The sequence below is a fragment of the Zasmidium cellare genome (genome assembly GCF_010093935.1).
Source record: "Zasmidium cellare ATCC 36951 unplaced genomic scaffold M409scaffold_5, whole genome shotgun sequence".
In the NCBI taxonomy this organism is placed as follows: Eukaryota; Fungi; Ascomycota; class Dothideomycetes; order Mycosphaerellales; family Mycosphaerellaceae; genus Zasmidium; species Zasmidium cellare.
The window spans coordinates 171,092-184,295 of NW_022986949.1; the positions used below are offsets into that span (position 1 = coordinate 171,092).

Sequence of the window (13,204 nt, forward strand, 5' to 3'; positions counted from 1 at the left end):
CATCATGACGCCCTTTCTACCTTGTGGGTCTGAAGCGCAGCTCTCGGGGAGCGATGCTGTGGCAGGGAAACCTGTTCGGTCTTGTTGCGAGCAAGTCGCTGAGCTTCGCGTCGTGGTCCATCCTCAGGACCGTATGAGTAGTCACTCCACCCGAATGGGAGTGAACGACTTCCAAACCGTCCAGCCTAAAACGCCGTCATATCGAAACGCTCAATCCAATATTATCTCAAGTACCGGTTGCCCATCCTCAAGACTCGATTCCCCCCTCAAAACAACATCCCGCAACTCCTAAACCCCCAATGATAAACCACCACCCACCGCCCATCCTTCTCCCTTTCCCAATGCAACAACCCCAAACTATCCCTCGTCACGCCCTCCACATCCCCAAAGATCTTAACAAAAAACCACACATACGCCTGGCCCCGAATGAGATCCACCTCGGCATGCTCCCCGATAATCTCCATCTTCCAGCTCGGGTTCATGGTCAACATCATCTCGTAGGCGGCGAAGTGCTGCTCGCGGTTCAGCTCGACGGCGAGGTTGTTGTGGCGGGCTTTGAAGCGCGGGGAGGCGTAGGTTTTGCCCAGGGCGAAGTTGCGGTCGTTGAAGCATTGGACGAGGTCGTGGGAGCGTTGGAGGGCTTCGCGGATGGCGGTGGTGTGGGCGGGGTCCGTGGAGTGGGCGTTGTGGGCGTAGCGGGCGGTGGGTTTTTGGGGGAGGAGGAGGGAGAGGGAGGGCGAGTTCTTTGGGAAGGGGCCGTGGTGGGAGGGGAGGGTGGGGGTTTGTAGGGCCATGGTGGAAGTTGGTGCGATGAGAGATAGAGGGTGTGGGTAAGTATAGGAGTGAGACTGAGGAAGAGACAGAGACGACTTACCAACGCGAAAGACAGAGAATCTACCGAAAACCATCGGAGAAATGCACCGAGCCAGACCACACCAACCTATCTCATTTGCTGCATTGGTTGTTGCAAGAAAGAGTCAAGATCACCTCGAGTGCTTACCGCAAGCAGTTTGACGCTCCGTCAAAGTCAGGGTCCGGTTGCAGGGCCCAAGCCGTTCAGCTCTTGTTGATCCTTCCAGGGTCCCACATGTCGTCAACGTGGCGTTGCCATTGGGTTGGGACGAGGGAAGTCTGTGTTGTGCTTTGCTTTGAAGGGGGAGGCTTTCGCTTCGCGAGCATGGCTTTCTCCGGTGTGGGTGTTGTTGGTGTTGGTACGGCTGGGATTGTTGACGGGGCCCTTGAGTGAGAGGCGTCCAGCTGATAACCATGCAGGCACACATTGCAAGGGCATTCGTTGAAGGATGACGGTTTCTGATGTGTGGTTCGGCAAGGCACGACACAGACGACTCCCGATTTCCATGGCCGAGCAGGGGAAGAATCCTCCGAGTTGGGGTCCTCGGATCGGGCGCTTTAGTCTCATGCATAACGTGTTGCCTGAGGCATGAGGGCGTCCTCTTCGTTTAGGCGGCCTCACGCCAGAATGGTAGATGCATCTTCATTTTTGCCTGGACGCTTCTGGACGTCTACATGACTGGTTCATGCGAACAGCTCAGAGAAGTGTGGTTGTTTCGTATCCCGCCAATGTGGCGTTACAGTTGGGAGCACAAGATGAACACCCAGGTCCGAGCCCTCCTTGCTGGATGTCCTGAGGTTACATTCCTCGTCAATAGTGTGGCAGTCAGGCTTTGTAGCCCGAGACACACTAAGAATTATCGTCCAGGATGCGGCTCATCAATAGAAGTACATTGAGCTGGCTGCTTGCCGTTATGATGAGCTTCATCACCTAGCAGCTTTGTCGTCAAGAGCTCGTCGCTGGGCCTTGAGATGGGGTTCTTCGAATATACACCGCTGAAGGATGGCGAGATTCGAGTGCTGACCATACATCCCAGTGGATCCAGGGGAATCGATGCTCCTCTACAAGCAGACCTCGAGCATATTGTCCTGGACAGCGAAGGCCAGGATTATGCGGCCTTATCCTACGCCTGGGGTGATGCGTCGGTGTTGCATCCTTTAGCATGCGGCAAAGGTACTCTCAACATCACCACAAACCTGCGACAGGCCTTGTTACGGCTTCGATCCTCAACTCCAACTAAAGTACGAATCTGGGCCGATGCCGTTTGCATCAACCAAAATGACCAAGATGAGAAGCTCAAACAAATAGCCATCATGCGTCACATCTACGGCAAAGCCAAGCAAACCATCGTCTGGCTCGGAGATGCAGCAGATGACTCGGATACGGCCATTCGATTCTTCGATAGCCTCGATTTGCGTCTGAGACAGAAAATCGCAGATCATCTCAATGCCCGCCTCCCGTTCGATGAGGCCTCTCGGATCATGGGTGCGTACATGAAGTCCTTCGGTAGAGACCAAGCGACGCTTTTTCAAGACTTCGATCCCGACAGGACTATGCGAGCCATCGTAGCGTTCATGGCCAGACCGTGGTTCAGACGAGCTTGGTGCATTCAAGTATACGTTGTGTCTCCGGATCTCAAGATGCTTTGTGGCGATAGAGAGTGCAGTTCGGCGTTTGCGATGCCGACTTTTATCTATGCGTTCGACGGCGCCAATATCAGATTGAACAAATACGTACCCGCATCGCAACGTGAGGATGTATTCCGTGGGATCGAGCAGATGACGCAGATCCAGGATCAGCACAACGACTACGAGAAGGGCGATGTCCAGGGCCATCATCTCTTTCGGCTGCTTCAGCTGTACCGCACATCTCAGTGCACCATGCCGGTGGACAAGGTGTACTCGTTGGTCGGCATCTCCGATGGATGGTCTGAGAACGTCGTTCGGTCGTCGCGCGGTCTCCCATCTCAGCAGCCGTCTGTCTTTGAAATGCCGACCACGAACAAGCGGGACCTGTTCGTGTACGTTGCCCAGCGGGTGTTGCAGAGCGGCGATGGCGAGTCGCTCTTTGGGGAAGCCACACGCTCACGAAGGTTGTCTGAGCCCAACTGGCCAAGCTGGGTGCCTGACTGGACGGAGTCTCCACTCACCTCTCAGTATGGGCACTTCTTCAGCGAAACGCAGTGGTTCTTCAAAGCAGGAGGCCCAAAAGCTCCTAACCGTCCAAGGCCGGACTTCAGGGCGGTTCGAGACCCAGAAAACCCGGATGCTGGAGAGGCAATCCTGCAGGTCACTGGCGCTGTGGTCCAGGAGGTTTTCGTCTTGGGCAAGCACACACCGACCCGCGTCCCGGGGGCGCCAAATCTCTCCTCCCTCGTAGACATTTTGCACAGTCTTCAAGGGTTTGAGAGATTGTGGGATGAGACGCTCAACGCAGAACCATACTGCACAGGCGAACCCTGGAGTAAAATCCAAGAGGTCATTATGCGAGCAGGACAGACGAAGGAACCGTCCGAGTTCGGTGCTTCAGCGTATCGTGAATACGGCTGGGGCAATGCCAACGAGCTCGAGTTCGATCTTGCCGAAGAGAACACCTCGAATCCCGTCTATGCCAATGATTCTGCCATCATTAGTAGTGTCAAGACAATAGCTGATGAGTTGCCAAGTTGGTCGAGGAGTGTTGGAAATGCGGTGGCTGGGCGAGTGGCGGCTGTGACTTCTTCGACGACTACAGCGTATGTTGGCCTCGTGCCTGCTGGGACGGAAAAGGGAGATCAGATTTGCATTTTGCGGACGTGTTCTGTCCCGTACGTGCTGCGGCCTCTGGAGAATGGCAGATATCGGCTTGTTGGGGATTGTTACATCCACGGTGTTATGGAGGGCGAGTTGCTTGATAGTCTGGAGTTTGAGACTATTCAGATCGAGTGAATATCAGTGTTGAGTATCGAGAAGATTTTGTTTTGTTGCAGTATGGAAGGCCTGAGGTTCGAGAAAAGGAGGTGGTCGGCAGGCATCCCATGTTACGAAATCCCCGGCGCCACCCCAACGGCCGTCATCCTTTCTTTCTTTCACCACCACCATCAACATTATAACACCTTCATTACGACCAAGCCATCTGCGGACATCGGCAATGCAACTTCAGGTCACGGCCAAGGGAAGCAGGGTCGCGTGAAGAGACAAGTCCATTGTAGAAGCTGTCACGCCGTGTGCTGTCTCACATGTCCCCGCAACATGAATGTCACCATTTCATCGCCAAATCTTCAAGCGCCTTTTGCTATAGGCAATCCCTGCAGTATCTGTACCTGAAGAAGGCGCATGTAACTGGCAGATGACAGCGAAAGAACGCCAAACTTCTCTCTGACAAAGCCTCCTCGACCGCATCTTGACAGCTCGTCCGCGACGCCAACGCACTAATGTGTGCTGTGGGTGATGCGCCGTCTACCAAGATTTGTCGCGACTTCACAAAGCCTTCGACTGGCTCGCACTGGCTCCTCGGCCACGGACGGCTTGGAAGACCTCCTTTGAGTTGACTCTCGCTTCGGCGTCGAATCCAGAGTTGAAGCGACTGGGAGAGACTTTGCACCTTCGCGCTTTGTTTCGATCCTATGACATCAAAAGGCTCGTCGTCTTGTCTGTGATGGGAAGACTTCGTGCGTCGTGGTGGTGGTGGATTTGCATCTCGTGGCATCTGTGCACACGATGAGTTGGCAAGTATGTCCTGTTGGTCCTGCACATCTATAAGATGGACTTCTCCTGCCTTCAGAGCAAAGGCATCCGGCAAGTTTCATTACCATCCGAGTCGCAGTTTCAGTCCAGCTCCCCTTTCCTTCTAAAGAAGACTTGCCTTGCCGCGCGGCATTATCATCAAAGCAGCCTTTCAAGATGCCTTCGCTTGCCGATAGAATCAAGAGCCTAGTGAAGAGGCAGTCTTCCAAACAGAACGACCAGCCCAAGGCGGAACCATTCACTCCTGAGAAGCAGGCCCAACCTCAAAAGAACCAGATACAGAGGCCGCTGAAGACCTATAATCGCGCTGCGATGCAACCGACTTCTTCGGCGGCGACGGTGACAGGCACGTTATCGATTGCACTGGTCAACCAGACCAGCTCGAGCCAGGTGTATGCGTATATCAGTAAGTGCGACTTGTAGTTGACTGTGAGATTGCAAGACTCATACAAGATGCAGCCGGGCTGGCGCTCGATAACAACAATGCCGTATTCCTCCTTCAGTCGGACGCGAAGACTCCCTACTATCCAGCAAGCCCATCTGCTACTGGACAAGCTCTCGGTGCAAACTGCTCAATTCCTTTGGGTGGACCAGGGAACACGGTCAACGCTACAATCCCACGTCTGGCAGGCGCTCGAATCTGGTTCTCTGTGGACAAAGAGTTGACCTTCCTTCTCAACCCTGGCCCAGGTCTCGTAGAACCCTCAGTGTTCAATCAGTCCGACCCTAACTATAACACCAACTTCAGCTTTTGCGAGTTCACCTTCAATTCGGCGCAGGTCTTTGTGAATATCAGTTACGTCGACTTTGTCAGCAATTTACCGGTTGCTCTCACGCTGAACGACACTGCGGGTAGCGTTCAGCATGTTGGTGGCATGAGAGCTGATGGCCTTGCCACGGTCGCCAAAGGCTTGCGTGCCCAGACGGCGAAAGATGGTCGACGATGGAGTTCTTTGATCGTGCAGAGTGGTGGCAAGGATTTGAGGGCTCTGTCGCCCAATTCTGGTATCACGAACAATCCAGACTGGTTCGCCACGTACTGGACGGATTATGTCAATCAAGGCAAGACCCTTTCTTCATCCCTCATCCAAATCACCATACTAACCGTCGTTCCTACAGTCTGGACCCGCTACCAGACCCAAACCCTCACAGTCGACACGCAAGCCCAATGGGACGAAGTAACCGGCAAAGTCGACTCCTCCGGAATCCTCGACTTCGGCGACGGCAGCCGCTTTGCAAAACCAACATCCAAGGACATCTTCGGCAACAGTACGGGTCCGTTCGCTACCGGTAGTAACGCGAAGACGAACGCCATTATTCCGCGGCTTGCTGCGGCGTTCAATCGAAGTACGTTGTTGTTGTCGAGTACGACGCCGAATGGGACGAATCCGGGGCAGTACTACAAGGCCGATATTACGAATGTAAGTGCATCCCGTATGTGTGGTGGGATGGTTGGATGTTGATTGATTTGCAGCACTACTCCCGAATCGTCCACGCTGCTAACGTCGATGGACTTGGATATGCGTTCCCCTACGACGACGTCTCCCCTGACGGCGGGCAGCCACAAGAGGGAGCCATTTTCAGCTTCTCCCCTACGAAGCTGACGGTGACTGTGGGAGGCAACAATGCCTCCGCTTGAGGAGCAAGGCGTAGCCTACCAGAAGAAGACGTGATCGTGACGATGGATGACTTGGCTAGTCGTGAGATACCCTGTAATTACTCCGCTGGATTGCTCTTTCGCACTTCTCTACATGTTCTTCTACGATTCCGACTTACAGCCCGTCTACTTCGATCCGTCCGTTGGCGGCGGCATGCCCATATTCCAGTACACCGTCTTGGTCTCGGTGTAGTTCTCCAGCGCTGCATCGCCGCATTCTCTTCCGATGCCCGACTCCTTGTAGCCGCCGAAGGGCATCGACCAGTGCACGAAGTTGAACATGTTCACCTATCACATCGAGTCAGCGAATGCGCCTTGTAAAGCAAGATTGATGCGTACCCAAGTCGTGCCAGCCTTCAGCGCCGAAGTCACTCTCACTGCACGCTCGTAGTCCTTTGTGTGGATCCCAGCTGCGAGTCCGTACGTGGTGTCGTTGGCGAGCTCGATGACCTCCTCCTCGGACTTGAACTTAGCGACGACCACGACTGGGCCGAAAATCTCTTCTTTCACGATCTTCATGTTGGGTGTCACGTCTGTGAAGATTGTGGGCTGCGTATCATTCATCAATCAGCAAAACAATAACAAGTCAGTGTCTCGATATGCCGTTCTTTACCTCGATATAGTACCCTTCATTCCCCAAATCCTTCGCCTTGCCGCCGAGGTGGACGGTGGCGCCCTCGTCTTTGCCGGCTTTGAGGTAGCTTTGGATCTTTTCGTATTGCATTTTACTTTGTTGGGGGCCTTGGGAGACGCCTTCGCCGAAGTTGTCGCCGACTTGGATGGCTTTCATTTTCTGGTGCGTAGTCAGTTATGACACCGGCGAGGCTGTGAATTTGATAAGGGGTTGTGACTTACCGTGGTGTATGCTTCGAGAAACTTGTCGTAGATGTCTTCGTGGACGTAGATGCGTGTGCCTGCGTGACAGGTTTGGCCTGGGTGGGAACGGAACGTTAGCAGGCGTCAAGGAAACAGAGCCACACAACTGAGAGTCCTCTACCAAAGTTCATGTGGATGCCCCATACACTCCAGTCCACAGCCTTTTCGAGATCTGCATCTGGGAAGACGATGTTCGGGCTCTTGCCTCCCAATTCGAGTGTGACTTTCTTCAGGTTGGAGTTGGCAGCTGCTCGAAGAATGTTGCGGCCAGTAGCCTGAAGACGTCAGTCGAGATTCGACCACCTGTTTTGGGTCTTTGATGCCTACTGTCGAACCAGTGAAAGCCACCTTGTCAACGTCCATGTGTTGTGCAATCGCAGCTCCCACTGTCTTGCCATATCCGCTCACAAGGTTGACTGAACCTGCAGGGAAGCCCGCCTTTTGAATCAATTCGCACATTTTGAGAGCGTTGAGAGGCGTGGTTTCGGCACTCTTGATCACGACCGTATTTCCTGTTGCGAAAGCTGGGGCGATCTTCCAGGTGAACATCAGCCTAACACATTGTGTCAGTATCTGGGCTGGTCATTAACCATTGGAGTCGTACAATGGAAAGTTCCAAGGCTGTCACATGTTAGCCTGTCTGCATAGATGCTCGTAGTAACACGACACTCACAATGATCTGTCCACAAACACCAACAGGCTCCCGTCTCGTATATCCAAACACCTTGGGAATATCAGAGTTGGACTGTCCAAGAATTTTGTCCGCCCAGCCAGCATAGTATCGAAGCGTACCAATGCTCGCAGGCACATCCAGATTCGAAGCCTGATGTCTCGTCTTACCAGTATCCACCATCTCTAACGTGACCAACTCCTCAAAGTGCTCTTCCATAAGATCTGCCAACTTGATCATGCACTTGGCACGGTTGACTGCGCCGAACTCCTCATACTCTTTCGACTTGAACGTCTTTCTCGCAGCAGCAACTGCATCGTCCACATCTTCTGCTTGCCCTTCTTGCACTTGAATGATCTCTTTCCCAGTGGCTGGGTTCTCGATCGGGAACGTCCTGCCCTCTCGAGCTTTTTTAAATTCGCCGCCGATGAAGAGGCCGGTGGGGAGGGAGATCTTCTTGCCGTGGACTTCGAGCGTTTGTGCAGACATCTTGGATGGTTAGAAATGATAGGAGAGAGACGAAAGGAAACGGCAAGGAAACAATTGGAAAGAGAACGAATCGTCATAGGCATTATAGCTTCTTGAGCTCTGTAACTCAAATCACGCGTCTAGGCTTTGCACCGTGAGGTCCTTCGTGACGAGGCGCGAGGCGGGGCTCTGGAGACGGTGGATAGCTATTGGCAATGCAGAATTGCTTCTTACGGGCATTGCGTATGGCGTCTGGAGAGAGTGGGTCGAGACCAGTTGGAAGCCGAGTGCCTCTCGGATGAAGGGAGCTTGATCTGATGGCCTTACGATGATGATGATAATGATATAGAGGTAGCCATGAGCCTGGGAGGCAGACTGAGGCTGCGGTGGTTGCCAACGCGGCTTCAATTCCGCTGTTTTGGAGTCTTAAAAACAACGCTCTCGACGAAGGCTACCTAGAGTTCCATTCAGCAGACAAATGAACACAGGCAACTACTCAAGAGTGCGCTGCACAAGACTGCGTTTTGTAGCTTCGACCACACGACCCGGATATGAAATCCTGACTATCCCTCATGACGGAAGTAATGCTGAGCGTGAAGTGAGAAGTAAAGAAAGCTACAAGTGGTAAGAGAGATGAAGCTGTAAGTAATGGGAGAACTGGAGTTGTGAGTGAGGACAGAACTGAAGCTGTAAATAATATGAGAGCTGACGCTGTAAGTAATAGAAGAACTGAAGCTGTAAGTGACGCGAGGACTGAAGTTGCAAGTGATGGGAGAACTAAAGTTGGAAGTGATGGCTAAAGCTGCAAGTTACAGGAGACGCGACTATTTAGCCATGGCCATCCCATCTCACGGCAACTGCAAGGCTTCCTGCATCAAACCCACGGCCGCTATCAACTCGTTCTCCATATGCCTCTTCGCAACGATCTGGACACAGACTGGCGCCCCCTGATAGTCGAAGTCCTTCCAAAGCTGCTTCGTCTCCTGGTCAGCATCGATCCAAGACTCGCTGTCGTAGTACTCTCGAGAGTCTTCCTTCTCCCTCGGCTGGACTTTGATGGGCGTTGGTACGACAATGGCGGGATAATCGACGAGGTTGTAGAAGTGGGTTGCGCTAGCTGTGTCTGCGAATTTGTTAGAGCAACCCCTAGCTTTTCGGCATTGGGTACTCACTTTTCAGGTTGGCGGTGTCGTGAGCAGTGGCCTACACATGCAAGGCTTCTCGTCAGCAATTTTCAACCCAGGAAGACTAAAAATCGTGATTTCCCACTCACCGGACTCATTGGCGTAATGATGACATCTGGATCCCCCTGAGCAATCCAATCTGTGAGCACGGCAGATCTGTATTGGTCTCGCACGAACTTGTTCTCGACTACGACTAGAGAGGATTCTACCTGGCTGTCAGCAGCTCTGTCGTCCTGGGCAATCATGTCTGCTACCAGTGCATCAAGGACCGGGTTTTGGGGTTCGTTGCCTGCCTGCATTCCTCCTCGGACTGTCGCCCAGCCATCGGGACAGACAAGGCTGCCATAGATCTTGTGGGCCTTTCCTGGCTCATGGAATTGGAACGGAGAGATCTTGAAGCCGCCGGCTTTCAACTGCGAGTGCACCCAGTCCATCGCCTGTTTCACCGGAGGTTGAGGATGGACAAGACTGTAATGCTCCAAGAAGCCAACTTTCAAAGAGGACTTCTCCAAACCGGTCTCCTGGAGTCCAGTGTAAGGTATCGGCAATGCTTCAGGATCCTTCAGCCAGGGTTTCGTTCCACGGACTAATCTACAGATGTAGTCAATATCCCTCAAAGTCCGTCCCAGAGGCCCTATGATTCCATCAACCGACACACCAGCTGGGAAGGCACTCGAGAGCAGTCCCTCTACAGGCCAGAAGCCGCTCGAACCTTTCAGTCCATACGTGCCGCAGAATGAGGCTGGCAATCGAACGCTACCTCCTATATCCGTGCCGATACCGAACACCGACCCCTTCATGGCCAGGAGTGCAGCCTCGCCACCAGAAGAGCCACCAGGAGCCAGTCCAATGTTGTGTGGATTCAGCGTGCGGCCCAGAAACGACATGCTCTCCATGGAAAACACCGCGGTAGGTTGATGAGTCTTGACGTAGAAAACCGCACCCATCTTCCTGAAGATCTCCACGAGATAGCAGTCCTTATCGGAAACGGTTCGCGAAACGATAAGTCCCAAAGAGAGCAATTGACCCTTGACAGGCACCATTTCCTTGATGCTGATCGGCACTCCATGCAAAGGCCCAACAACCTTGCCCGTCCTCTCCATATGCTCGTCAAGTTGCTTAGCTTGCTCAAGAGCCTCCTGCATATAAAACTCCGTCAAGCAGAACGTCAACTGGTGCGCAATCGCCGCCCTCTTGCAGAAAGCGGATGTCACTTGCACAGATGTGAGCTTGCGAGAGGCGATGGCTTCAGACAACGCCACGAGATCGTAGTTCTCGGTGATGTCGAGCTCTTCGTCCGTGAGGAGGCCACATTCTCGTGGAATCCGAGTGACATCCAAAGGCGGATTTTCAATGATCGAATCCGGCAGCACGAGCTCCTTTGGGATCTTGTCCAAGACGCCTTGCACGATTTGTTTCCGGTTGGCTTCGAACTGGGCGTCGCCCTTGGGGATGGGCTTTCGTTCGATGATTCGCGCCATTAGGACTCTGTTGTCTGTTCTACCCGTGCGGTGAAGTCTGGAGAGGGGCCCTGATCCTGGGTATAAAGAGGATGTCTTCCTTCAATCCTTCGGTCTTATATAAGTATCCTCGGCGACGTAGATCAAGCCCTCAGAGACTTATCTGTCGGCAGCCCTTGGTAATCCACGAGAAGTGACCTGCTCACCCAATGACAAGACGGAAAAGGATCGTTCCTCGTTCCTCGCATGGGCTAAGAGTGCTTCGAGGAAGGGACAGCGGCTAAAATACCTATCATAGGATTACCTGCGCAAGGCGACGGATCAGACATGTTGTGTACCCTTGAACGGACTTAATTCAGTAATGACGCTTGCGATCTCTCGCACTTTATGCCCGCTCTATGGCTAGTGGAATTGGTCATCAGCTGCGTACCATACCACTTGGCTAATCGCTTGGAGCCAAACGATGTGCGAACTTCGGCTCTGATGGACTCCACCACCACGGAGGATCGCGGACCGAAGTGCACGTCACTTGACCCGAAATGCCTCCTCAGTGCTCCTCTCCTTCTCACGCTAGGTGCACCTCGCCGCAGTTACTGTTAGACACTACGAATCCCACATTACTGCCCGTTTGTGTGCTGAAACTACCCGTATCTGCTGTGGCGTCGCAGGTTGCTCCGGCGAGTGGGAAGAAATAGCATGTCCCACTGGCTGGATGGTATGTCGAGCCTCCACAGTTGCCGTTTTGGACGCATTGCACGCAGCAAGAGTACGCGTCTGTGGTGGCGTTGCCGAAGGAGAAGCCATTATCAGGATCCGTGGTCACGATGTTGAAGATTCGCTTGCTATCGACGAAGGAGACGATGTTGTTCTGAGCGCAGGCTGCATAGGTTGTTGGCTGCGGAGCAAAAGAAGTCGAAGTTGTGGTGACCGGAATCGTGGTTGTTGAAGAGATTGTTGATATGCTGGTAATGGTCTGCGTGGTAGATATACTGATGGTCGTTGATGCTGCAATTGGAGTTTCGGTGATGGTGGTCGTCGTCGTCGTGAACGAAGTCTGTTTCAGATGTCAGCTCCAAGCCACATCTTCCAGCCTTCATTAAGCTCACTTGAGTGACAGTCCCGCGAGGAGCAATAATTGTTTTGGTCTTCTTGGCAGTCGATGTGATGACCTCGGTGCTAACAATCTCTACTCGCTTGTAGCAGGTAACCTTGCCCCAGTACTGAGGTGGATCGTAGGATATGCTACCATCTGAACCGCAGATGATCTTCTGCTGGCTTGCACGCTCCTCCATAGCAACAGGCTCAACATCCCTGACGCGGTCCCGCATGGCTCGTCGTTTCGCAACAGAATGGCCAGAAGCAGCCAAAGCGGAGGAGAGTGGGATGAAGCCAGAAGATGCAGCGATCGTGGTCGTATCGAGAGTGCTTGTAATGACTTCTGTAATGATGGGCATCGTTGTCGAAATTACCGTGGTGGACACGGTAGATGTATCCGTAAAAGATAAAGTCGTGGAAAAGGTATTCGTTGTTTGCGGCAAAGTCGTGGTACTTGTCTTCGACACGGTAATCCGTGTCGAGATAGTGGCGCTCTTTGGAATGATTGTGGTCGTTGGAGTAAACACAGAACGGACTGTCTCTGTAAAATGGAGGGTCGTGGACTTCGTTGTGGTGCCTCCACCGCCCTGCCTCCAATTAGCTACCCTGGGTCGTTGACAGTTCGATCATTCTCACCTGCTGAGGCTTCAACTGAGTCTTGCAGAACAGTTGAGAGTATGTACTGGCGCTCTGCGCTACCGCAGAGGCTACGAGAGCAGCCAGCGAGACGAGAGAGAGGTACATGACGAGGGATCGTACAAGAATCAGATGAGTAGACTTCGAGACGTAGCAGGAGATATGGAGAGGCAATATGGCCCTGATATACCTACCACAGAGGCCTCACAATGCAGCAGGACGGAGAACTGCATCTGTCTAGACCATCGTGTCGGACACGCAGCGTCGGATTGCAGAACGCCTCATCCAATTCTTGAACAGACACGACTTGTAAAACGTCCGAAGCAGCTTGGAACCAGGAGTCGTCCTGTCCATTCACGGACCAAGGAGTGGAGGAGATGCGGTGGGTTGCCCGTTTTGAGATCGCACCATGCAGGCACGAGAACTCGAGACGTGATATTCGACGCAAGAATGGTTACGAGCTGGTTCTCTCGTACTCAAGATTCCGTTGTCAAGAATATCCACACCCTTGTATCTAATGCATAAAGCCTCTCTCCTGCATGAAGGACCGTTTAATGGAGGAGATGGCCTTGATGCTCAT

At 53.0% G+C, this 13,204-nt stretch overlaps 6 protein-coding genes across 6 annotated transcripts; 2 read left to right on the forward strand and 4 right to left on the reverse strand.

Moving 5' to 3' along the window:
• Positions 1-2: 2 nt before the first annotated feature.
• M409DRAFT_50696 (uncharacterized protein) lies at positions 3-794 on the reverse strand (the record flags this gene model as incomplete). The annotated part of the gene is made up of 2 exons (XM_033811601.1): positions 3-168; positions 319-794. 2 exons carry the CDS (start codon positions 792-794, stop codon positions 3-5), a joined length of 642 nt encoding a protein of 213 aa, XP_033672119.1.
• Positions 795-1,824: 1,030 nt separating this feature from the next.
• Positions 1,825-3,780, forward strand: M409DRAFT_18347 (uncharacterized protein; the record flags this gene model as incomplete). The annotated part of the gene is made up of 1 exon (XM_033804460.1): positions 1,825-3,780. The coding sequence occupies one exon, from the start codon at positions 1,825-1,827 to the stop codon at positions 3,778-3,780; it is 1,956 nt and encodes a 651-aa protein (XP_033672120.1).
• A 954-nt stretch (positions 3,781-4,734) lies between these two features.
• M409DRAFT_63596 (glycoside hydrolase family 64 protein) lies at positions 4,735-6,217 on the forward strand (the record flags this gene model as incomplete). The annotated part of the gene is made up of 4 exons (XM_033815669.1): positions 4,735-4,984; positions 5,038-5,640; positions 5,698-5,999; positions 6,053-6,217. The coding sequence occupies 4 exons, from the start codon at positions 4,735-4,737 to the stop codon at positions 6,215-6,217; spliced, it is 1,320 nt and encodes a 439-aa protein (XP_033672121.1).
• Positions 6,218-6,361: 144 nt separating this feature from the next.
• Positions 6,362-8,270, reverse strand: M409DRAFT_63597 (uncharacterized protein; the record flags this gene model as incomplete). The annotated part of the gene is made up of 8 exons (XM_033815670.1): positions 6,362-6,523; positions 6,575-6,784; positions 6,849-7,028; positions 7,091-7,167; positions 7,233-7,386; positions 7,439-7,664; positions 7,716-7,732; positions 7,785-8,270. The coding sequence occupies 8 exons, from the start codon at positions 8,268-8,270 to the stop codon at positions 6,362-6,364; spliced, it is 1,512 nt and encodes a 503-aa protein (XP_033672122.1).
• An 827-nt stretch (positions 8,271-9,097) lies between these two features.
• M409DRAFT_50700 (uncharacterized protein) lies at positions 9,098-10,914 on the reverse strand (the record flags this gene model as incomplete). The annotated part of the gene is made up of 3 exons (XM_033811602.1): positions 9,098-9,372; positions 9,422-9,452; positions 9,523-10,914. The coding sequence occupies 3 exons, from the start codon at positions 10,912-10,914 to the stop codon at positions 9,098-9,100; spliced, it is 1,698 nt and encodes a 565-aa protein (XP_033672123.1).
• Positions 10,915-11,458: 544 nt separating this feature from the next.
• On the reverse strand, positions 11,459-12,732 carry M409DRAFT_18351 (uncharacterized protein; the record flags this gene model as incomplete). Its single annotated transcript, XM_033804461.1, has 3 exons — positions 11,459-11,947; positions 12,000-12,575; positions 12,625-12,732. 3 exons carry the CDS (start codon positions 12,730-12,732, stop codon positions 11,459-11,461), a joined length of 1,173 nt encoding a protein of 390 aa, XP_033672124.1.
• Between the last annotated feature and the right edge of the window lie 472 nt (positions 12,733-13,204).